The sequence below is a fragment of the Emys orbicularis genome, chromosome 8 (assembly GCF_028017835.1).
Source record: "Emys orbicularis isolate rEmyOrb1 chromosome 8, rEmyOrb1.hap1, whole genome shotgun sequence".
NCBI classification, from domain to species: Eukaryota; Metazoa; Chordata; order Testudines; family Emydidae; genus Emys; species Emys orbicularis.
In genome coordinates this window covers 43875215-43901822 of record NC_088690.1, presented here as the reverse complement: position 1 = coordinate 43901822, position 26608 = coordinate 43875215, and the positions used below count along the sequence as shown (strand labels likewise).

Sequence of the window (26608 nt, the reverse complement as noted above, 5' to 3'; positions counted from 1 at the left end):
CTCAGAGCTCCCTAGGGCAGGGGGCAACCAACGCACCCAGCTGCCCACGGAGCAGCCGCCCCTGCCCCTCCCTGTCTCCCGTTTCCATTCCGGCGGCTGCGCGGTCACCCCGCCCCGGCGCGGGGAGGGGCCTGAGGAGCGGCGCTGCCGGGCCCCGATTGGCGGAGCCGCTTGACAACCGCAGTCAGGGAGCCGGAGCAGCCAGAAGCGGAGCCGTAGGGTCGGGGCAGACGCCGAACTGGACCCCCTTATTCCTGGGCCAGGGACCCGCCGCCATTTTGCGTCCCTCCCATCCGCTCCGTGCGTATCTGTGCGTCCGGGCCCCCCCGGACTCCCCTCAGGTGGGTCCGCGTCGTCGTCGTGGGGAGCAGCCCCGGGCTCGGGCTGCCTGGGGAGAGTCCCGGCCTGCTGGGGACCCCTTCCTGCGGGGGCCAGGCTGGCACCTCCCGAGAGAGGGTGATAGAAGGCAATGGGGGAGGAGAGTGTTTGGGAGGGAGCAAACCGGAGGGGCGGGAGGAGGGGAGTGGGAGCAGGAGCTGGGGGTGGGGAGGCGGCGGGCCTGTCAGGGAAGGGGGGGTAGAAGAGAGTCTGGGGCGGGTGGGGTGACAGCGGGAGCTCTGAAGGGGGGAAGCCCCAGGGGATGGCAGGGTCCTCTGTCATGGGGAGGAGGTCTCCTGCCAGACAGTGGAGCGGAGGGTGGTGCTGAAGGGACCAGGCGAGACAACAGCCTGGCTGCTTTGATGCTGGTTTGGCGAAAACCCATTCATCTTGGCATTCTCTCCTACCCCGCCCCAGACCCCGGTATCCTCCAGTCTAAATGTGGTGCGTGTTCCTGTTGTGTGGCCTGCAGCCCCGGTTCATTCCCCCCGTGAAGAGCAAGGGGACAGTGTGGTTCTAGCCTGATTCCTCTGTTGTGATCCTGGCATCTAAGTACTGATTTCCCTTTGTTGTAGCGTTTACAGGGCAAGTCCTCTATAATTAGGTGCCTTGGACATAAAAATGTGTCGACTCTTAGCATACTTGTGTTTACGTGAACAAGATGCGGTTTCCTTTTTGCCTTTATTGCTGACAAATGGGATGTATAAATATGATGCATTAAACCTTAATATTTAAGTACAGTAATCTCACTGAAGTCCTACATGTTCTTAGTTCTTCTGAGTAAACATTCTGGAAATATTTTCTGTATCTTGATACTGTATCATTAAGTATGTTATTGTTTCCGGGTTTTGAGTAGCAAAAAGGAGAAAATACTCTTAAATACACATGAGATAAAACGAATGAAGTATGCCAATACAAAAGTGGTGTACCAGCGACTACTTAGTCAAAACACATTAGCTAGTTGCTAGATTGTCAAAAAAAAAAAATTTAGTAAAAGTTGTTTCCTTTTTCCTCTTTATCACAACATACAAGTATTGTGTGGTTTAATTTCACCTTTCTTTTCTATTTTTTTTTTTTTTTTTTTTTGGCATCCATCATACACTTCTCTGCATGATGTGCATTTATAATCTAGACAAAGAGCATTCAGGTTGTAAAAGAAACTGATAAAAGCAAGGAAATCTGCCAGTCAGTTATCAACTATAGTAGGTCAAACCTTAATGAAGTATGTAATATTGTGTCTCTCTAAACTGGGCCTTGCAGACCACATGGAGGTGCTCCAATATGAAACACTTGGATGCTAAGTAGTGGAGGAGTGGAGAGAGAGGGTGGTGCATGATAGAATCTTTATTTTGACAACTGATCAGTGGAATGGAAAAAAGTTGAGCCATTGAGTTAACGCTGTTAATTTGGGGGCCAGGTATGGGAAAATGCGTTGTATAATTCGTCCTTATACACAGGTTTGTCTTTTTAATTAAAATCAGAGTACCTGTATTGTAACGTAGTTTATATGAATTTTTATATTACCTTGTTCCTAAGGGCTAAGTGATCTCCAGTGATTTCCACCCTATATATCCCTATTTCATGGGAATTAATTCAGATAAAAACTTGGCCCATAGAATGTAACTTTTAAATATTTCCTCTTTTATTTAGGGCATCTGAGAATTATTGAGGACAGAGTGAAAATGGAGCCACAAGTTAATGACTTGGGCCCAGATCCTGCAATGAACTCTCTGCATGGACAGACTCCTGTGCTCACATGGAGATATCATTGCAGAATCAGGGGCTAGGTTACTCTAGAATGAATGAATAAAAATGTGTCTAATATTTCACACCAAGAAGTGAACACTTTAATTATTTTTTATTTTAAATGTTTTTTCTTTTTTCCCTTAATACTACTTACGGAGCTCTTTTCTGTGAAGTTGTTTATGCTGCAACAGTTATTGTGAGAGAGTCTATTCAGAAGTGTCTGCATTTTAAAAGGCTTATGGTTTACAGCTTGTTATTTACACCTGTTAGGAAAACTAGACTTTTGAATGCATTTTGCTCTTCTGTGTAAAAAGATAGATGTAGAGATGTTTTTTAAGTACATCAGAAGCAGGAAGCTTGCTAAACAACCAGTGGGGCCCCTGGACGATCGAGATACAAAAGGAGCACTTAAAGACGATAAAGTCATTGCGGAGAAACTAAATGAATTCTTTGCTTCAGTCTTCACGGCTGAGGATGTTAGGGAGATTCCCAAACCTGAGCCGTCCTTTGTAGGTGACAAATCTGAGGAATTGTCACAGATTGAAGTGTCGTTAGAGGAGGTTTTGGAATTAATTGATAAACTTAACAGTAACAAGTCACCGGGACCAGGTGGCATTCACCCAAGAGTTCTGAAAGAACTCAAATGTGAAATTGCGGAACTATTAACTGGTTTGTAACCTGTCCTTTAAATCAGCTTCTGTACCCAATGACTGGAAGATAACTAATGAAACACCAATATTTAAAAAGGGCTCTTGAGGTGATCCCGGCAATTACAGACCGGTAAGTCTAACGTCAGTACCGGGAAAATTAGTTGAAACAATAGTAAAGAATAAAATTGTCAGACACATAGAAGAACATAAATTGTTGGGCAAAAGTCAACATGGTTTCTGTAAAGGGAAATCATGTCTTACTAATCTATTAGAGTTCTTTGAAGGGGTCAACAAACATGTGGACAAGGGGGATCCAGTGGACATAGTGTACTTAGATTTCCAGAAAGCCTTTGACAAGGTCCCTCACCAAAGGCTCTTACATAAATTAAGTTGTCATGGGATAAGAGGGAAGGTCCTTTCATGGATTGAGAACTGGTTAAAAGATAGGGAACAAAGGGTAGGAATAAATGGTAAATTTTCAGAATGGAAAGGGGTAACTAGTGGTGTTCCCCAAGGGTCAGTCCTAGGACCAATCCTATTCAACTTGTTCATAAATGATCTTGAGAAAGGGGTAAACAGTGAGGTGGCAAAGTTTGCAGATGATACTAAACTGCTCAAGATAGTTAAGACCAAAGCAGACTGTGAAGAACTTCAAAAAGATCTCACAAAACTAAGTGATTGGGCAACAAAATGGCAAATGACATTTAATGTGGATAAATGTAAAGTAATGCACATTGGAAAAAATAACCCCAACTATACATACAATATGATGGGGGCTAATTTAGCTACAACTGATCAGGAAAGAGATCTTGGAGTCATCATGGATAGTTCTCTGCAGACGTCCACGCAGTGTGCAGCGGCAGTCAAAAAAGCAAACAGGATGTTAGGAATCATTCAAAAAGGGATAGAGAATAAGATGGAGAATATCTTATTGCCCTTATATAAATCAATGGTACGCCCACATCTTGAATACTGCATACAGATGTGGTCTCCTCATCTCAAAAAAATATATACTGGCATTAGAAAAGGTTCAGAGAAGGGCAACTAAAATGATTAGGGGTTTGGAACGGGTCCCATATGAGGAGAGATTAAAGAGGCTAGGACTTTTCAGCTTGGAAAAGAGGAGACTAAGGGGGGATATGATAGAGGTATATAAAAGCATGAGTGGTGTGGAGAAATGAATAAGGAAAAGTTATTTACTTGTTCACATAATATAAGAACTAGGGGCCACCAAATGAAATTAATGGACAGCAGGTTTAAAACAAATAAAATGAAGTTCTTCCTCACACAGTGCACAGTCAATCTTTGGAACTCCTTGCCTGAGGAGGTTGTGAAGGCTAGGACTATAACAAGGTTTAAAAGAGAACTAGATAAATTCATGGAAGTTAAGTCCATTAATGGCTATTAGCCATTTTCCCTAGCCTCTGTTTGTCAGAGGGTGGAGATGGATGACAGGAGAGAGATCACTTGATCATTACCTGTTAGGTTCACTCCCTCTGGGACACCTGGCATTGGTCATTATCGGCAGACAGGATACTGGGCTGAATGGACCTTTGGTCTGACCCAGTATGGCCATTCTTATGTTCTTATGACTCTGGGAATATTTGTAATATGCTGAAAAAATATAAAAGGAGTATATTGGAGATCTTTTGATGCCAGAAATTAAAACTTCTTGCGCAAATTAAGGGGTGAATATTGTGTCTTTAAAAAAAAATTAAGAATATGTTCTCTTTAATTGTCTATTTCATCCCCTAATAACTGTTTTTTTAGAACTAGTACAAACATCCATTATTTTAGACTTTCAAAAGTCTAAATGAATTCCCAGTATGACTGCCCCTCAGTCATTGATCATTATCTAAGGGCACTAACATTTTATTTTAGAAATGCATTGCTATCTAAAATGTGAACAAATCTGGGGGTTTTTTTAAACTCCCTTACAAAGTTCTTTATGTAACTTCTTCTAAAAGGCCATAGATACAAGTTTGCACAATTGGAGTTACCATTCCATTTATCGGCAAACACCCTGTGTAGGATGTTAAGCTTAAATTATGCCCCCAAGAATAGATGTTTCCTGATTCTGTTGCCCTTTCAATACTTATAATACTCTGGTTTTAGTTTTTTGTTTTACATTTTTTTAAAGGAAAACTAGCACAGAAATCTGAAAGCTTAGGATATAAATGCAAAGAAAGGAATTTTAAACCTTTAACACTGCCGCTCAGTCATTCTTGAGTATTAGTGCTTGATCAGATCATTGGTGACGTTATGTGCCATATGTGCTGGCAATACAGAGTCACAGTGGGATGGTTTGAAGATGCAGCTTGAGCTCTAACCGTCAGTTTTCCTGCTGCTCTGTGTTTAATACCTATAATGTTTTCAAAAAATGGATATATAAACACACATTTCACAAGATCCTGTGTGCAAACTTCTAGATTTTTCACATTGCATACTTTACAGCTCATTGTTCCAGTGCATCTTAGGTTAACTTGACTGTGTAATGCATATGAGTGTATTAAATCTGAGTTTTTTTTCTTGTTACCCTTAAAAACCTTCAATTAAATGAAAAAATTTCTGTAGTAGACCGCCCATTTATTTCTGGCTCATTGCCATTAGACTAGCAATTGTGAAGTATCCCTCTCATCTGCATTTTCAGTCAGTCCCTTCAGAGTCATGTTAATGAATTCCCAGTATGTTGCATCTTTTCCTCAGAAATTCAATGTCCCACAACAGTTTTTTTTAAAATGGGGCCCAAAAAATGTTGCCATAACTGATAATGAATCAATAAACAATCTTTAGGTCTCTCCTGCAAGATGTACAGGATCTCCTGGATTGTACTGATCCTTTTATTTCAATTGCAAGCAGAATGTAAGTAGTCAAAATGTAATTATCCATGTTGGAATTTGGCAAGAACACTAAATGAGCACAGACCGACTCTTGCAGAAAGTACCATGAAATCTGGAAACAGATGATACTTGTCATCTTGCAGGACTGGACAGTTTTGGGCCTAATCCTGCTTCTGCTGAAGTCACTGACAAAATTCCTTTTGGTTTCAATGGAATCTGGATCAAAAGGAAGACCCTCTGAGCTTCTCATTTTAGTTCCAGATACGACTGATTTATTTTAGTTATAAAAGCATTTTGGTGTCAAATGCTTACCAAACCATTGACACTTTAAAGTACTGACTAGGATTATATGAAACCTCAGATTTTCTCTTTGCATATTGTAATAAGATGTAAATTTCTCATGCAGTAGCTTAGTTTATTATGATGTGGTGGCTTTTTTGTTTTTGTTGTCAGTGACAATTTTGTTTGCAAAATGGGGCTCACCTGTTGTTGGTCCACTGAAATTGTTAGTTCTCTTATCTCTAAAGGTATACAGCAGGGGTTCTCAAACTGGGGGTTGGGACCCCTCAGGGGGTTGAAAAGTTACTACATGAGGGGGTCGTGAGCTGTCAGCCTCCATCCCCACCCCGCTTTGCCTTCAGCATTTATAATGGTGTTAAAGATATAAAAAAAAAATTTTTTTTTTTTTATTTATAAGGGGGATTGCACTCAGAGGCTTGCTATGTGAAAGGGGTCACCAGTAAAAAAAGTTTGAACCACTGGTATACAGGATGAATACTCTTCTGTAGTCCTGATCTAAAAAAATTGTATAGCTGTAGAACTTTACACCTGCATTCAAAGATCCAAGTTACCTGTGCGGAAGATGAGTGGTGCTTTTACATGTTGCAGTGCCATAGAATTCTCCTAGAATAACTTTGCGGAAGCAGGACTGTTCCTGGTTTACAGACGTGGTGGTTGTCTTTTGTGCTGATAATTTCTTTTACTGTCACAGCTGTTAGATCTTTCACTTAATGTAATTGTACTTCCAAGAATGGTATTGTATATCACATTGGTTTCTGCATCAGTAAGGTGTGTAAATATTTAACTTTAATGCAATCGTGGAAGGCATGTAGAGCCTGTACTCCTATTTAGCTTTGATCTGTGGTGCCATCCAATCCAAACAAAAGTCCAAACTAAATGTTCCATTGCTCAATTGGAGGTCTTATTCTGCATGAACTGTACTAGTAATATCCTACTGAAGAGACTCGTTTTAAGGTGGAGTACTAGTTTTACCTGTCTGCTAGGAAATTATTTGAAGTTCAGTAAAAACCATAATATCATAAAACATATTAAAAGGCAAATCTGAAGTCTAGAGACCTACTTCAGAAGATGAGGTTGGGGATTAAGGTGTTGACACTTCAATATTACAGTATATGTTCTGATACGGTTGTTAGTTTCCTCCTTCCCTCTAAAAGATATGACTGGATTATCTTCTAGGATCAAAAAAACCCTTCCCCAGTTGTAGAAAGAGAATTAGAAAAATGATGAAAGAAGAGCATCTGTTGGCATTAGGGAGGGAATGACATCTCACCATCGAACAGCTTTTTGAAGCAAACACAAAACTATGTAACTCTGTTTCTTTTCATTATTCTACTCCTGGGGAAATTCTGTGCCAAAAAAATAAAAATTAGGCACACAATATTTTAAGATTCTGCATATTTTATTTGTCAAAATAACACAATATAATCATGGTGGTTTCAATTATTTAGGTAATTTATTTAAACTACAATACAATGGATAGAGAATGGGAGTGGGGAGCATTGGGGGAAATCCCCAAACCGCCTTGCCTGGTAGTAATGTAGTTATTAGTCAACAGATATACGCAGCCATATGCTCAGTGTTATATCATAGGCAACTGAAGAGCAAGTGAGGGCTGGGGAACCAAACTCACAATTTATATTGGGTACTGACCATTGCCAGAAAGCTCAATAACAAACAGTTCATGGAGCAAATTTTGACAAGAAATTTTTTCAGTCCAAAAATTTATACCAGTTCTAATCACTAAAGCACCATAGGCATTTATAAGGCCATACTGTCCTTTACACCACTTTTGCCATGTAAAGGAACCTTAAAAATTTTACATCTGTTTTATAATTCTGGGGGAATTCACAAAGACAATGGGAACAATTCACTAAGCGGGCAGGCTGCTATGTTTTGCTCTGCCTGAGGGGACAGCCTATGCCACGCCTACCTCCTCAGACACACCCTGAAGCCCTTCCCCTCCATGCCGAGCATGCCGGGATTAGTGAGCGAGAGGGACGGAGTCTGTCTCTCTCACGCATGACTGCCCACCCCTTCACACACCCGCGGTGGTTATTTATGTCTCTATTGGCTTCTCCGGGTTCCCAAACCGACCTGCCTGTGCTGCCAGGGAGGGGAGTGTGCCTGTGTGGCTTTCCTTTGCTCCCACATCAGAAGTCATTTTTCTGCGGGGAAGCAAAGAAATCTGTGGGGGACATGAATTCTGTGCACGTACAGTGATGCAGAATTCTCCCAGGAGTAGTTATTTACATAAAATGTTCTATGAGCCAGCTGACTCTTAAATAGAAGAAAAAATTGCTAGCTGAGAGCATAGGCCCAAATAATGGTTGTGCCTGCCATTGGAGCCACTAGAATATTTAATGATGACTAGAGCCTTCTGTGACTAAAACATAAATTAAAACTAGTCATATTAACAGAAGGCAGGCTATTCTAGCTGGCACAGCCAAATGTACACTGCTCCAAAATAAACGAGGCTGCTCTAACTAAATAATTTTCCAGTCAAGTGTTCTGGGGGGGAAAAAACAAAGAAAATTGGCAAACAGCTAAAGGAGGAATATGGAAAATGCTATGATTTAACTGGTATATTTAAAAAAAAGTCTGAGCTCTCATATCTGTTAGAATTCAGCAGCATAAGTTTACTGTGAGCAATGAGAACTTTCAGATTCAAGTATTTATTCTTTCATTTTTCCTCTTGACTGTGCCTGGTAAATAGTACATCTGTTCACTAATCCATCATAACACATTTTACTTGGAAAATCAAGCTAAACTGATTATTTAAACTTTGATATGGCAAACTTCTTTTTATTTCTATCTTTTGCTTTTTGATTACTATTTTCAGTACTTTCCAAATTGGAAGTAGATTAGTAATTACCTGCTCCTAAATGGAGGACCTCTAGAGCAGTGGTCTCCAAACTTTTTTGATCGTGCACCCCTATCAGTAAAAAAATTTTGAGCACACACCCACTGCTGCACCGGCTCTACCATTTTTGCTGAAGCAAAAAAAAAAAAAAAAAAAAAAAGCCGCTCGGACTCCCGCCCAAACTGACAAAGCAAAAAAAAAAAAGCGCTCCTCCTGCCGTGCACCCCCAAGGATCCTCTTGTGCGCACCCCACTTTGGAGACCACTGCTCTAGAGTATGCACCACATCTTGAATTTGACTTGGGAACCACATCCTTTCCCGTTAGCAGTCATTTAACATCCTGTTGCAATTACTTACTTATGTAGAAAAGTAATATTAGAAAAGTGTGTATTTTAGATATGTCTAATGAATTTTTTTGTCATTCTTGAAATGATGAGAAAAAAGTACAGACTTTTCAGACCCTACTTCAGACAACACTTTTCATCTTGCTCTGATTGTTTCTCTTCCCTTACTCATATTTCTCTTCCTCTTCATCACCCCCTTGTCCTCTGCAGACTAGCCACCTGGCTCTCTTGTCCCGTTTTCCTGGACATTCTTTCCTACTGATGGCTCCAGTCCTTGAGAGTAGCTTCACTTTCCTCTCTTGTTGCCAGCTGCTTTTAGGGTATGTCTATACCAGTGGTTCTGAAACTTCATTGCATTGTGACCCCCTTCTGACAACAAAAATTACTACACAACCCCAGGAGGGGGGACCAAAGACCAAGCCCCGCCGCCTGAGCTTCACCGCCCCGCCCAGAGGGGCCAAAGCTGAAGCCCAAGGGCTTCTGCCCTGAGCAGGTGGCATGTAATCTTAGCTCTGGGTGGTGGGGCTCAGGTTTCAGCTTCAGCCCCGGGCAGTGGGGCTTGGGCTTCTGCCCTGGGCCCCAGCAAGCCTAACACCAGCCTTGGCAACCCCATTAAAATGGGGTCACAACCCACAGTTTGAGAACCCCTGGTCTATACTGCACTTGGGAGTGAGCCTCCAAGCCTGATTAGATAGACTTGTGCTAGTGGGACTTAAGCTGGCACACTGAAAATAGTAGTCTGGATTTTGAGGCTTTTGCAGAGACTTGACAGAGATCCAGGGGGTCATGTGGGCTTGTATTCCTGAGGTGCAATGTGGACATTGCTATTTTTAGTGCTCTAGCTCGAGCCCCACAGGCTGGAAGGCTCGTTGCCACTGCAATGTAGATATACCCTTACAGCTCGCTCCAGGCTCCTCTTTGCAATGAAGAGCTCCTGAAAAGATGGTACTGTGTGATCTGCAAGCTTTCTACAGACCACCAGCAAGTGCCCAGTGGGACATCGTGTGGGAGCCAGCGTTCTAGAGTAGTTTCCAAGATGTTGAGCACCCTCACCCCTAACTGATATCAAAGAGAGCTGAGGCATTTAACGTCTTGCAGGAATTAGCCAGTGAACTAGAAAGTTATCACAGATTTCCAAATAGAGATGTATGCCATTGCTTGCCCATGCTTCTGTGGAGGGGTCTTGACGTTGGAGGAAAACCCAATAAAATATGTTGACATTTAGATTCCCCATAAAACATTGCAATGGAAATAGGCCTCCTTACAAAGTAAGGATGGGAAGTCCTGGCTTACTTACCATGTACTGTTTCAGAATGGCAAAAAAAATCAAGATAATGCTTTTTATATATCATAAAACTGTTCTTCATGTATCTTTTATATAATTATAAAATCTTACAAGTATCTCTGCGTACCTTAAATACTCAAATACTATTCTCTTATCTTGCATTTCCTTTTCTGAGAGAAAGGGACTGCAGTCTTGCAAATGGAAATGTTATTCCAGGGTAAAAATATAGTTGAAAACTTCTTGATCAGTTCATTTCAGTGGGCCATTTCATGAACTCAGGGTACAACTGGGTAGTCACAGTTTCAGGATCAAGTCAGAGTTATGGCTGCATGGTCAAATGCATGAGATTGATTTCCTAAATCCCACTAACCAATTTTGGAATACTACAATATTCAGTACTGTCAAAACAAACATTTATTTGCAATTTCTAGTCAACAGCATTTGATGACAATGCATAAGACAAAATATGGACCATATTACTTTGTTTTTTTCCTCTCTAGGCTACCATCATGACTGCTGAAGAAACAGTGAATGTAAAAGAAGTTGAAATAATTAAACTAATCTTAGATTTCCTGAACTCGAAGAAACTTCATATCAGTATGCTGGCTCTTGAGAAAGAAAGTGGAGTCATTAATGGCCTGTTCTCAGATGACATGCTTTTTCTGAGGTAGAAATTATTATATAAATTAGTACAATAGAAACTAACTTAATATCTGCTGGCCATGTGTTCACTAGCCAAACTAATTTACTGCTGACTGCCATGAAAAGCATTGAGTCATTTTTGCCATAACCATTTTCTCTCCTCAAGTATTGCTTCTCCATTGTAAATTGTCCTATGTGTAGCATTTAAGCACTTAGGATGTCCAGGGGCTTTTAAAACATCCTGAGTCACTCATGAAAAATGTCAACAAAATATTTTGATAAAATATTCTGGTAACTATGTCTGATGAGCCATCTATCTTGGATGGTTAGACACAACAAATCCTGCATCGTAGCAGGGAGTTAGACCAGATGACCTTTGAGGTCCCTTCTAACTGTGTGATTGACATGCTCTCTAAATCAAATGTTTTCCAGAAGATGTAATCTGCCTTTCAAAAAGATGCTCAGATTTTCTCTAACATCAAACTGTGGAAGTGGACTTTACTTATCAAAACAGGGTTCATGGCATATGTTGTACAGCAAAATGTTTACTGAAAGGACCTGGGTGACTACAAGTATGAAGATAGGTTACTAAACCTTACAACAAATGTAGGAATAAGTTCATACAGGGAGGAGTTTTTGTTTGTTTTGGTTGGTGAGGGGGAAGGGAGAGGGTGAGGTTGGGGATGTTGGTAGCTTGGACTTGGACCAACAAGGCTCTTTTGTTCATTTGTAGCTGAACAGATATTCCAGCCTTGTTCTTGAGCAGTTTCCCTCAGGCTAAAACTTAACATAGGGCTGACTACCAGTTTTAATATGGACCTAACATTTGTGATGATTAAGTTGGGATTTTTGCTGTGCTGACAAAAAGGCAAGTTTTTCTGGTAAAACTTCCTAGTGTAGACCAGCCCTCACCAGTATTGTAGTTATACTTCTAGCACTACTTTTAAGGCTGTCACCATTCCCATAGTATTACCCTCCAGTTGGAAAAGTGACTACTGTAGAGGCACAATAAATAGACTTTTAATATCTCACATTTATTAAATAGGTATTTGCATGATGAAACCATTAAGCACAAATGAGGTTTATAATATACATGCTAAGGCATTTTACAGCTTACCGGAAGCATAGGAAAGTATTTATACATCTATGTTTAAATAACATTAAACGTGATCTTTAAAATCTCCTTAACAACATTTCTTGCCCACCCCCAATTACGATGCTCCTGTGGGTTTTTGGCACATACTGCTAAAACTGAGTAAGCATAATGAAAAATAGGTACGTAAATTGATAAATTCTGGGTTGAGGTTCTTCATCCTTAATTTGGCTGTATTCTTAGTGATAGCAGGAGTAATCATCTAAGGTGAAGTTTTCCTCTCCCTACCAAAGTTAATAGGCTTTCTGAGGAAAACACTGTGAGGGCATGAAGAAATGGTATTTACCCACCCAACGGGGGATGAGGCTGAAATGCAGCCCTGCCTGCTATTCCAGTTCATTGGAAGTGGCTCTTCTGCTTGCCTGGGAGTTTTGAGCCCCTGGATCCACCTAAGCTCTCCCACAAATGCTCTCCTTACACATTGCTCCCTAACATAGGGATTGTGTCCACTTTGTGTTTGTACAGGGCCAATAGAACAGTTGGTTGTGCTATACTATAAATAATGTAAACAGATGCGGAGCCCTGCTGCACAACTGCTCTGTTTACACACAACCCCTGTAGGCAGTTAATACTCTTAGGCTTATTTCCAGTATTTTTCAGGATGTCTTCAGTCATGTTTTGTATTGTGACTTTTTAAAATCTCACTTGTGGAGAAAGAATGAAGCATCTTGGAAGAAATCCCTAAAAACATAAAAATCAGCAGATACCTGAAGAGATATTCTTGTACCTCTTTACAAATACATACATATCTACCATTTGTCCTCTTGGTGTTAGAGTATGTAGCTACAAAGACAGTATTGAGAAAAGATTTAGGTTATACGTTTATCTCTGTTTAAATCTGATCTTATATGCTTTGCAAAGCATTAACTTTACAAAGCTCGCTGGTCAGCTGTACATCAAGCTGTATGTAAATTACATTTGTAAAAATGTTAAGTAAAAAATGTCCAGCTAAATTAAATGAGTGCCTTTCTTTTTGTATAGACAGTTGATCCTTGATGGACAGTGGGATGAGGTTCTTCAGTTCATTCAGCCTCTTGAGTGTATGGAAAAATTTGACAAGAAAAGGTAAAATTATGAACTCTGAGGTAGTAGCATTGTAAGTCATATGGTGAGGTGGAAAATCTCTGGAATAAGACATTTTCAAGTCTTTAGAAAAATAAACTAACTACTGAATCTGAGAACAATAGTTTACAATTTCAGTTGTATGGCTTTATAGATGTTTTCAATCTATACATCTAGTATAAAATTATTTGAAAGTATGTTAGAACTTACTACAGACTTTAAAGTATTCTATAACATGTCTTGGCCTGGTTAAAATGCTTTATACTTTAAGAATTGTGCTCAATTTAAAAAAATTAAAATGTATTTTCTTTGAGATCACATCAAAGTAACTCAGGTATTCAAGAAAGGAGGAGACTGGCTGTGGATCTTTCTCTTATGAACCAGCAATTATTTTAACATGTAATATTTCTGGAAGTAAATCATTGGAAAAAGACATCTTTTCTGCAAAGAACCAATTCTTTTATTGCTTGGCTTGTTACATTTTGAGAGCAAAAGCTTTGCAGCTGCAGTTATCTGTGGAATGTACTACTTAGCTACTGCTTTAAGATCTTTAGTGTCTTATACTTCACTTCTTATGTGCAGGTTTCGCTATATTATACTGAAACAGAAATTTTTAGAAGCCTTATGTGTGAACAATGCAATGTCAGCAGAAGATGAGCCTCAGCACGTAAGTTTTTATACTTGTTTACATTAATGAAATGCTTTAAGATCCTCTTATTGATTAGACACTATGCAAGTCCATAGTACCGTATTGTTGTTCCTGAAGGCTTATGGTAGTCATTTGTTTAGCTAAAAGTTCCATTTTCTGCAGCTAACATCTCAATTTTAGTGTTGCATTTAAGCTTGCCTTCTGTTTTAGAATTTGTTGAAAATTAATCAAACACATCGGTGTGTATTTGAATATGTGATCTGCAAAGAGCTGTGGAGCTTTTCATCGCTTGTTTTTACACACACAGATTACGTATAGTCTGAGAATAAGCATGAAAAACTTCAACACAAAAAGTAACTTTCTCAGAGTTTCCAGTGACTGAAAATTACAGAAACTTAGGACTTGATGCTCTTACACCAGTTTGATATTCTAACTTAAATGGAGTTTCTCCTCTTTATGGCTCTGAAAAGACTCCTAAACTGGAAATGCCTTCTCAACCTACAGTTGTAGCAAATTTGTTTAACTACAGATATTAAAATTCTGAGAGCTTAAAACATGTAGTGGCTTCTAGGAAAACAACCACATCAGCATGACCTTCATTTTATTGATCAAGTGATTTGAAAATTGGAGTCCCTTAAGAAGAATTTGGTCTTAAAACTGCTGACATGAAATCTGTTGCAGACTCCATGTACACTAACGTAATTAAAATGAAAACTATAGTAACAGCAAAGGAAAAATGAGGGAAATCCTAATGCATGTTATCCTTCTGCAGCTAACTGTCCTTGTAGTAGAAGAATAAATTGGTAACTTTAAAGTCAACCGTGTCCTGTTGGTATTTAATATTTCTTCTATAGCTGGAGTTTACAATGCAAGAAGCTGTACAGTGCCTACATGCCCTGGAAGAATATTGTCCTTCTAAAGAAGACTATAGTAAACTGTGTTTGTTACTTACATTGCCCCGTCTGACCAACCATGCAGAATTCAAAGACTGGAACCCTAGTACTGCACGAGTTCACTGCTTCGAAGAAGCTTGCATCATGGTTGCAGAGTTTATTCCTGCCGACAGGAAACTGAGTGAGGCTGGTTTCAAAGCAAGTAATAATCGTTTATTTCAGCTCGTAATGAAGGGATTGCTTTATGAATGTTGTGTGGAATTCTGTCAGAGTAAAGCAACAGGAGAAGAAATTACAGAGAGTGAAGTATTGCTTGGCATTGATCTTTTGTGTGGTAATGGGTGTGATGACTTGGACCTGAGTTTATTGTCATGGCTTCAGAATCTGCCAGCTTCTGTTTTCTCTTGTGCTTTTGAACAAAAGATGCTTAATATTCATGTTGATAAACTCTTGAAGCCCACAAAAGCTGCATATGCTGATCTTTTGACACCTCTTATCAGCAAACTTTCTCCTTACCCATCATCCCCAATGAGACGGCCTCAGTCAGCTGATGCTTACATGACTCGTTCCTTAAACCCTGCCTTAGATGGGCTGTCATGTGGATTAACGAATCATGATAAGCGAGTCACAGACCTTGGAAATAAAACCTCTCCAATGTCACACTCCTTTGCCAATTTCCATTACCCAGGAGTGCAGAATCTTAGCAGAAGTCTCATGCTTGAAAATACAGATTGCCATAGCATTTATGAAGAGTCACCTGAGCGGTAAGTTTCATTTAACTCCACATTTTTTTTAAAAAGAGAGTTGTTAATACTGAAGTGTAACTGACCATGTTAAACATATAAGGTTATGTTCATCCAGGTGCACTTGTGACTTACATTAATGGTAATTAAAGTTGGATGCGTAAATCCTATTGCAGTTCAAACTGTTTCTTTTTTCTCTCCTTAAGCCCCTAAGAAATTTGACTTTTAAACTAAAAATGGGTATGAGCCTGACAAGATTTTAATTCAGTCTTCCCCAAAGTTCAGGGATGTTCAAATCTGAAGCTTTTATTCAAGCCCATCTATAGTTTACCCAAAATATAGCAGAAAGATGAAGTTCTGGCTTAAATCTAAAACCGGATATACACTAGATTCTATAAAAAGCAACAGAGGGTCCTGTGGCACCTTTAAGACTAACAGAAGTATTGGAGCATAAGCTTTCGTGGGTGAATGCCCACTTCATCAGATGGCATTCACCCACAAAAGCTTATGTTCCAATACTTCTGTTAGTCTTAAAGGTGCCACAGGACCCTCTGTTGCTTTTTACAGATTCAGACTAACACGGCTACCCCTCTGATACTTGACACTAGATTCTAGTTACTGAAGTTCTTATTGGAACTTACTATGTATGTAGGTATATAGTAGCATGCATTGGAAGTGTAAAATATTTCAATGGTTGATTTAAAATATTCTGAATGCCATTTATCGAACTGTAAATAACAGCATTCCAATTCTTTGTATTCTTGAAAAAGCAGAAATTCTGAGGTTTCTGTGAATTTTTTTTAAATGATTACATCAGCAATGTAGCAAATGAAACTAGATTCAGTGTCTGTTTTAGAGAATTCCTAAACTCTGTTTCTTTCTTTTCTCTCACCTATGTAATAATAATCCTGTCTCCACACTTCCTTGTAGATAAATGGAATGCCCACAGGATGGCACTATGCCACACCAACTATCATTGCAAATTTAGGTCCTGATCCTGCAAAGAATTAAGTAAATGTTAAACTTCATATTCATAAGTAATCTCATTGAAGTCAGCGGAACTGTGCCCATATGTAAATCTGCAGGAGCAGAGCCTTAAAAAAATTCACCAATATTAGAGACTTGTGCAGCTATAACCACAGTTGCACTTAGATATATTGTACCTAATTGATCTTCAAACATAATCTCAGCAAGACTTTCAGATTTGCTTCCCTATATTTCTATTTAAATTCCAGCTAATCAGGTTATGATGGCTATAGGAATTAGTTAATACTTTGTGTTAGTACACAGTAGTATGCAAAACTGATTTTTCTCATTTTAAGAACTAAAATTCTTACGGAAACTTGCTCCCCCATACCTTCATGATATGAAACTTTTTCCTTTCTAATCCTTATTAAAATCAGGGTTTATGGCTTATGAACTCTAAATTTATATACATAGTGTTCTTAAAACTTGCACAGTAAACCTGTTTAAGATGTTTAGAGTATGTCTATACTGCACACTTCTTTCATCAGCATGCAGAGTACATACTCTGATCGCTCCTCTAGCATGGGGATAAATAGCAGTGTAGATGGTGAGGTATGGCTTAGGCGAGTAGATCAGGGGAAGGCTCTGCTCCCTCCCCACTGCTGGAGCCTTCCCCTGCCGTAGGGAAAGGCTCCGGCAGTGGGGAAAGGCTGAGCCTTTCGCCGCTGCCAATCCCTGCCAGAGCTTTTCCTGGACTCAGTGAAATGCTTGCCATCAGGGAGCTGCTGAAACGTCTCCCCACTGCCTCTCCCCTGCCACTGACATGTACATATAGCCTACCTGCCACCACCAGCAGTGTGTAGTGTAAGAAGTAACCTTAGCAAAATTTGAATACTTTTCCAAATATGGTCACCTGTATATCTAAAGCTTTGCATTTGGGTATCTGCCATATCCCTATGTTTTAAAACTGGTTCTAGAATGTGAAATATTTTACTAAGGATTTCATACTTGAATAACTTTTATTTTTCTATTTTAATATGCTGCTGTCATTGATTCTATACATAATGAATGTATTACGTGAATTATGTACTTCAAGGCTATAGATCACAGTAATTGGCATGAGCTATCTTTACGCTATTTTGCAAACGCTTTGTACAGGGATTTACAGGATCAGGCTTTTGATTTGATGTAAAATGTAACCGATAACTAATATGAAAATCTTGTATTTTTTTATTAAATATAGTTCTCATACCTCATGAAAGCTGGAAGTAGGCTGAGGGCCAGACTTTCAAAAATGCTCACAACCCCCAGTTGAGGTTAGATTTTTCAAAAGAGTTCAGCTACCTAAATTAACTGACCAGATTTTCAAGAGTGGGAGCTCTTGGCATTTTTCACAAGAGCTCAGCACCCCTTATTTTACTTCTCTCTCCTAACCTGTAAAGGAGATATTTCTTCTTGTGTTCAGTAGACAAAAGGGAGATCCTTAAATGTCTATTAATCAGATTAAATTGTTTTTGCTAATGCACACATACACCAGTAACTCAAAAATAATTTCAACAAATCGCTGCTCCAAACCATTAAGTATTTGCAATTTTGTCAGGTTAGAGTACTCTTTAAAGAGTCCAACATTTTCTAATGTATTCTGCATATTTACTAGCTACTGAAATGTTTTCTAAAATAATTCCATGTGGAAATACTTCTTACCCTAATTTTGTAAGTCCCTATAAAGCACCTTAAGTGAGAACAGATTTTAGTTGCACTCTTTTTCCTATATAGCTAAAACCGGAATTTTCTAGCTTCCCAATGTTGAATGTCATTTAAATGTAGTTTAAAGAAATATTATCCTGTACAGAATGGGAGGCAGTTGCGGAGGTGCCTTGTGATGAATGTAGGCTTCCTCCCCTCCCAGAATTTTAGGTAACAGTGGGAGAAGCCAACAGATGTAATTAGTGTTCCTCAAAAGTGGGAGAGATCTGAAAATTTAACAAAGAGCTTGAGTAATTTGTTGATGGTGTTTTAGATTGTTGAAGGAATGGACAGCCTTTCATGGAAGGCATCAAAATAGAAAATAAAAGCATAATGGGACTTCCAAAATATAAGGCTTTTTGGAAAAATCTGAGAACAAAGTACATTACCTCTATTTTTAGGGCTAGCAACTGTTAGTGTAATAGGTTAAAATGGGATATTTTTGTCTGCTCTGCCAGTAATATCTTTGGGCTTCATATAATGGGGTGCTTTGTACATAATTATTTCAGATTTATTCTATAAATATATATTTCTTTACTTATTAGAGGATTTTCTATTAGTCAGATTTCACAAATAAACCTCTTCTGTTTTTCATATCACTGAAAGAAGTGATACTCCTGTGGAGCCGCAGCATTCCATTGGCAGTGAGACCATGTGCCAGAGTTCAGTTCCAGAAAATGAGCCAGTAAATGGAGCACAGAATCAAGGACCAGCCAAACCAGAAAAAAATGAGGTAACATTTGATTATTTCCATATAAAAAGGCCTTTTGAGCTTCCTGCTCTGATAAATTGCATAACAATTTGCCTGCTATGATGGGAACTTCATCCATGTATATAATACAGATGCTTTTGAATCTTGTTTTGCTCTAAGTAATATACTTGCAACATAAGATATAATATATCTAATTGCCTTTCCATTAGACAAACTTTTGCTGTCATACAACTGGATGATGCAGCAGGTGATTGTGCTCTTAACTCAAATGTAACAAAAACTACTGTATATTTTAAAATATTGTGCAGTATATGAAGTTAGCATAATGGTTAGAATATTCTGATCTAAGAATGAACCATTTTTGTAACTTACTTTTCTGTTGGTAAATAAGGAATCCAATATAGAACTTACCTGCCGCTAGTTGTTTTGTGGGATGTAGTGTTAACATTTTGTATATGTCCTGCCTGTGACAACTAAGAAATTAAAATTATGTACACCCTATTGAGTGGACTATTCAATTCAGAATATAAAGATATACTCATGATGAATAACAGAAGCCTTGTTAACTGTATTTGTTAGAAAGTAAATCAGATTTAAGTTGCCCAACTTTTTTGTTTCAGTAAGCTTTCAGGAAGGTACTGTAGGGCTTGAAAAACTTGTCAGATGGCCAGGGAACTAAACCTAGCAGTCAGAACCTGAAAGTGTTAAGCAGGATCACAAGGGAGGTTCATGGGCTTTTCACCAAGGCTTCTCCAAGCAGCAGCAGCAGAGTGAAGTGAAATGAGAGTTGTTGGCTTTAGTGCTTCCCACTGAACAGAGTTGCCTTCACTTTCCACCACCCAAATATCGACCTCTTTATTCAACAACAATGGATTGCAGTGTTTGCTGGATATTTGTGTTACAATTATTGGTACTGAAATAGTGACAGATTGGGGACATATCTGGGTCAAATTGTGAACCCCATTTTGTTCTGAGAACACCACTTGGTGATTGTAACTTTCACTCTGACTGTAACTCTGTATTGTAATCTTCACGTTGGATGAAGACATAATCAGGTAGTGTTGAAAACCAGTCTAATCTTGACAAGGTTAATCTACTTGAGACATTATCTGCACATGCTAGGGTGTGGGACACCTTAAAGAAGACTAAGCTATCAGGAGCCATCAGCGTTGAATGACTCTTCCCTACTAGAATGATGTAGCGGAGGGGCTGGAGCTGGGCATATGGACAGAGACTTTAAAAGGAGGCTCTTTTCTCAGGAAGGGGCCACTTCTTCCTCATTGTGTAAGCAAAACAGGCAGAAGAAACTCTGCCTCCCGTAAAGATGCTAACCAAAACCAGGACTCGCAGGCAAGGTGAGATCAGAAGGGAAGGTTGCGTTGAGGACTGTTACAGATCTATGGAAAACGTATTCAGCTTTTTTTTAAAAGTAAAATGGTTGCGGTTTTTTTTTTTTTTTTTTTAACACAAAAAACCACAAGGAATTCCTTTGCTAAGCCTGTGTTCCTAACTTTACTGCTGGGTTTCCCTGAAGTGGTTAATCTAGAAATCACAGTTCCCACAACTCGGTGGACTCTGGAGAAATCCCTTACCAAATGGGGGCTCAGGAGGGCTATAGCACTGGTTCTGGGTCTAGGCAGACAGATTGCAGGGTACTAGTGCTCAAGAAGGATGCTAGAGATGGGATCTGCATCTGTAAATGTGCCTGAGAGACCCAAAACTAGGAACAGTGATCAGTTACTGCCCACACCCAGGGGGCTTAGAAGCACATGGGATTCAGCAGTTGAATCAAAATCACAGTTGACTGGGATCTATCCAGAAAGGGTGACTGGGTCAGGTGGTGATAGACAACATTATTTCCATTTGTACTTAACTCATACATCACAGTTAACCTCTTGATGAGGTGAGTGGGGATAGTTCACATCTTTCAAAGCTTTTATTTTAAGCTGTCTGTAGGTTTGTGATGACACCCTTGCATTGTTGCATACAACAGTGTTTTACTCACAACTATTAGAAACTTTTTTTAAAAAGAAAACAAGGTTTAGACTTTGCAGTATGATTCTGTGTTCCATGACACTAATTTTACAAGGTACAGATTCTTGTTCCTACTGTATCAATAGAAGATCCACCAGCTTGTCTAGTTGTCCTGAAACAGCTCCTTCTAATCTACAATTTCAATGGTTATGAGGGTGTTTTGCCTTGGGTTTCATGTAAGTGTACATATTAGTTGACAAAAGAAGTCCTACTTGTAATGCTTCTGAAAAAAAGAGAATGAAATAATCTTTTTTCTGCTGCTGAGTAATTTTTTTACCTTAAATTGTGGTATTCCAGTGTTTAAATTTTGTCCCGTAGGATTGCTATAGCTTTTTGCTTGTATTACTAAAGTAAAAATCTGCTCTAAAAACTAATAGCAGAAATGGCATCTTTAAGCAGTAGATAAATTTCTTATGTGTATTCAGTTTTACTTGCTTACTATAGTGACAAAACCACTTTCATTCTTCCGTCCTGCAAAGCCAGATTCAAAAAATTAAAGCTTTATAACCATTAAAGCACAAACTGCTTTGTATATTTTGACATGCGATGTTGACAAACATCCTTAAATCAAACTGTTCTCAAGGAGCATTTTCTTACTTTGACTATTTGTACATTTTGATTATTATTGATAAAAAAAATTGTTGATTTGTGTGTGTACAATGAAATGGACCTTTACCAACATTTACTATTAAAATTCTAATCTTTTTAAGCCTAATTGTGTCTAACCCAAATAATCCTTATTTCATTAAGCTTCGTGATTCAACAGAGCAGTTTCAAGAATATTATAGACAAAGATTACGTTACCAACAGCATTTAGAACAGAAAGAGCAACAACGACAACTGTATCAGCAAATGTTGCTTGAAGGAGGAGTAAACCAGGAAGATGGGACAGACCAGCAACAGAATCTTACTGAACAGTTTCTTAACAGGTTGGCTTTAGTTGACTGTTCCACTGATATGTCATTTTATGCTCTTCAGTACTAAATTGCCCCCTAAGCTGCTTAGATATTCAGAATGCCAAATATGGAATTACTCTTTTTGCAGATGTACCCAAAAATAACTTTCTGGGCTAAAATTATGTTTGCCAATAAATTTATCTGAAGTATAAACTCCTCTGTCATGAACAGGAATGAAAAATAACTCACTAAACAATTTAGTGAAATAACAATGAACTTGTATACAGATATTTGAAGTTGTTTGTGGTCTCTCTTTAAATGTTTTATACTAAGATAACCCTGTAATTGGGAGAGCTTTTCTCCATATTGGCTTATATTTAGACAATTCATTACTAAGATTTGTGGTATTGATATGAAAATCATGAGGAAAGCCAACTAACTTCTAACAAGAACAAATCTGCTTTAATAGTCATATTCTTTGGAAGCTCAAATAGGCAACTGACTCACTTTTCCTCGGTTTTATAATATAATGAACTTCATTCAAACCAAGCAGCAACTAAAAAGCTGGCTTTGGGTATTTTGGTCTAAAAATAATGACAGTTGTCATTGTGTTGGTATTCTAAAGCTACAAATCCCTCTTCAAATACAGTATCCTCTAATTGGTCAAAATTTGAATAAATAGACATAAGTTTTGCAAAGAAAAGCTTGGCACTCCCCCCTCCCTTTCCCTCCCCTCCCCCCGCACCTCCACTCAAAAAAGGTTTTACTAACTTTTTGATGTCTGCTGACTACAGATTATAATCTGATTTTTTCTAGCAAGGCACTTGAGCACACCTAAATTCAAGAATGTAAAGTTTAAGCATGGGTCTTGGTGCTGTACTTTGGACCAGGGCCTCTGTTTTTTCTAGAACCTGAAAAACTGGATATATTTGAGGAAAATTTTAAGGAAACTTACTGTACAGCCATTTTTATAATGAATTATTTAGGGGGGGGAAATGTTTAACTCCTTGTGGTATATTTTGACCAAGTCTGCTGTGTACCCAGTTCTGTTGCATAAACCCACCTTGCTTTGCTCTAAATGATTTGACCAAGCTCAAGGATTATTCAATTTAAGGAATAAAATTATAGACCCTAGTAATTTAAACTACTGATAATTTAGCATTTGGGAATTTTAAACTAGACTTGAATATGGCCATCAGGCAAATAAAATATTCTACATATATCCTTGAAATATTTATATTAATTGGCTGTGCTTTTCATATGGGAAGTATTACTAAATCAGGCTCTTCATGTTAAACTGTCTCATGTCTAAATTTTAGCCCTCCTGGAGAAGAATGAAATTTTTATAGATTTGTTTTCTGGCCATGTAAAATAAACTTTTCTTTTTTAAACGCATGGCATAATAGGGAATATCACACTTGTGTAATTGGAATATTTTTATTTTCGTTAGTTCATAAGACCAAAACTTATTTGAAGGAATGTGTGAATACTATTTGAACTCTGGTAGCAAAGAGAGGAAATTCAGTTCAGAGGCAAAATTCATCAACTAAGTCTATTAAGTATTATTACCTAGTTCTAGTATTTTGTGTCCTTTAGGGCCAAGTGTTTTTGTCTTTTTATGGAGGATTCCTGTTGATATTAATGGAAATCCTTTGTACGTGTCTAGTGTATAGCCCAATATTCAGAAACCCATGAAAATCCAAATGGACAGAGTTTAGCCCTTAAAAAAAAACAAAAACTCTTAATGTTCGTTAGGTCTATGCTAAATAACCTGCCCCATGTATGAACTGTTATCAAACACACAATTCTGTCTTAAAACAATTGTGGCAAGGCACCTCCTTTATCTTGCTGGGCACAGCGTTTCCCCCTCTGGCAGTGGGGACCTGGAGTTAATCAGTCCCAATGTGGACCTCAGGGTAGGCCTAAGGGAGTACCTTTTAGCCAAACGAAAAAGAAACAAGGTAATAACATAAAAGAGGGAATACTTTTTTCTCTTCCCCATCTCTGGGGTGTTGCCTCATTATGCTCACCTCTGGGTGCCAGTACTTCCCCAAACAGTCCATTTGCATAGTTACTTTCCGTACAGGGAGGAGTGCAGCCCTCCACTCAGGAGAAGCCTTTTTCCCTGTGGTCACTAGCCCTGCTGCAGCTTATCTCCTTTTCTGGTGAGAGAGAGGGAGGGTTTTTTAAAAGTCACAGGCAGCCCTTAATTGAACTCAAGTGTCCCTCATTGGCCTGAGGTAACCTCTTTTCAGTTCATGGGGGAGGACCTTTAACATTGCAGGGCTGAGCGAGAGCTCCTCATCAGCTGCCTCCTAGCAATGGCCAAAGTGGCCATCTATAACACCAGGGAGAGGATGTTGGCCGAGAGGCAGCTCTGCGACTGTGGGGCCTATTTCCGTTCCTCTCTCTGGTCACGTATACGAGCAGAGTCCCTTTGGGCTGCGTCCGCTGGCTCCCTTGACAGCTTTGAGGAGCACTGTCTGGGGTTCTCTGCTCGGTGTTCCCTTCAGGTTCCCTGCTTTTGACCCTTTGCCCTCACACCTGTCCTTGTTTTTTCTTCTGTTGTCCCCCGTATTTGAGTCCTGTGATCAGTGGCTCCTCCCCTTAGGCTGGGGGAGGGGCCTTTCGCCATGGGTGGGCTTCTGCCAGCACACTTCCTGGACCTCAACAAGACCACTCTCTTACAGTTGTCTGGTCTGACTTTGTCACATAATAGATTCACTCTAGAAACCTCATGAGCTTGAAATCCCCAAAATGTAATTATTTCAGTTATGTAGTAAATACATAACCTAAAATAAGGTGCTCAATGTTTGATTCTAGTTATCTTCGTTACTTTCTATGGCTCTCTTATGAGTGTGATATTAGGTTGTCACTTTGGTGACGAAGTGTAAAGAAGTATTTTTTATGATGGAAGAAATAGATATTAAATGTAAAGGAAAACTTATTTTTTACTTTGACATCTTGTCAGTTTGTTCGTATGAAAATACTCTTCCTTTCATTTTGGCAGGGTGGGGTTAAAGCATGTCAAAAATATTATCACTCTTTAAGTAAATGGGCTGCTAAAAATCTTTGGGTTAATCACCATTGTAATTAAATATAATCTTCAAACTTTTCATAGATTAATTATTATACCTATCATGCTACTGGGCAACGTGGGTACAACTTCACTTTTCAATTTCCCATATTATAAACTGTTTCTTTAACTTTTATTGTCTGTTTTCATCAACCCTGTGCAGGTCTATTCAAAAGTTGGGAGAGTTAAACATAGGTATAGACACTCTTGAAAATGATGTGCAGACTCTCAGCCAGCAATGTAATGGGAGCAAAGGGCATGCATCTAACACGCCAGCAACTAGCTTCGTATCACCACCTCCAGATGTTAGTCAGAGAATAGGTACCGATAACCAAAATGTTAATACGAGCACTCCTCAAAAGCGTGGATCAACAAATCAGATACCCTTTCTTGAAGAATCGCCTGTCCATGGGAGTAAAACGTAAGCACTAGAGATTGTTCAGAGCTGGAAATGTTGCTAATCTTCAGTTAATACTATGAGTATGGGTACTGTATTTTGAAAACTAGAAAATTCATTTATTTGTGGTGATGTATGGAACCTTATGACCCGACCTGAATCTGATGGGACCTGACTAAAAGTGTTAGGTCCAGATCAGGTGGGAAAACAGGTGGGTTAGGTTGACTCGCCTCCTGCTGTGGAGTCATTGAAGTGGAGGCAGTGTGCCCCGCTCCTGTTGTCTTCTGCCACCCTTGCTGCACTGTGCATGCTGCAAAGTGAATGTGCCGAGGAGTTGTAGCCCTCTCAGGCCATGTCTACACTTCCCGGGGATCAATGCTGCTGCGATCGATGCAGCAGCTGGGGTCGATTTAGCGGGTCCACTAAATCGACAGCAGAGTGCTCTCTGGTCGACTCCGGTACTCCACCAGAACAAAAGGAGTAAGGTAAGTCGACGGGAGGGCGTGTCCCGTCAATGCAGCGTGGTGTAGACACCGCGGTAAATTGACCTAAGCTACGTCAACTCTAGCTATGTTATTCACGTATCTGGAGTAGCATAACTTAGATCGACTTACCCTGGTAGTTTAGACAAGGCCTCACTCTATAGCACATACAGTGCAGCTGGGGGTGGAGAATGACAGGAGTAGCGCACACAGCCACCACCACATGGAGCTGCCACCATGACACCATGAGCGGGAGGAGGGGAGCCCACTCCAGCAGCAGCAGGCAGTATCAGGTTTGAGGAGAAGGGGCCGGGCTGGGCCATAAAATGACTGAACTCTCTCAAGGTCAGGTCTGGTGGGCTTGGGTTGAAAAATCAGGCTCTAGCAGACCTTCAGTGATACACAGTTCTTGCTAAATGGTCAATGTAAACTCGGGTTTTTTTCAGTTCACTTAGATTTCTGCTTTTGATAGATCATCCTGTAAACAATATAGCCTGATTTTTTTTGCTCCCTATTTGTATAAGTCTTACCAGTTATTTTCCATTTTACTGAGTGACTGCCTACACAGGGAAACCGTAAAACTGACTATACACCTTCTGTATAATGCAGAAAGTAATGGGACAGGAAGAGGGAGACTTACTCTTTCCTTTTTTTAGATGTTGCTTGTAGTAATAGTAAATACAACACTCCCAGACAAGTTAATTTTCAAGATGACAATGTCACTTTTTAGTTATATATTTAACATTTTATTTTA

General features: G+C 39.3%; 1 protein-coding gene across 1 annotated transcript in view; it reads left to right on the top strand.

Moving 5' to 3' along the window:
* The first annotated feature begins 249 nt into the window (after window positions 1-249).
* WDR47 (WD repeat domain 47) overlaps window positions 250-26608 on the top strand; it is a 40778-nt gene continuing 14419 nt past the window's right edge. Inside the window, exons 1-8 of the mRNA XM_065409631.1 lie at window positions 250-341; window positions 10904-11070; window positions 13180-13263; window positions 13843-13927; window positions 14764-15566; window positions 18864-18990; window positions 21754-21932; window positions 25139-25396. Of these exons, the coding sequence (XP_065265703.1) occupies window positions 10913-11070; window positions 13180-13263; window positions 13843-13927; window positions 14764-15566; window positions 18864-18990; window positions 21754-21932; window positions 25139-25396 (1694 nt within the window). The 5' untranslated portion in view covers window positions 250-341; window positions 10904-10912. The remainder of the gene's footprint in view (window positions 342-10903; window positions 11071-13179; window positions 13264-13842; window positions 13928-14763; window positions 15567-18863; window positions 18991-21753; window positions 21933-25138; window positions 25397-26608) is intronic.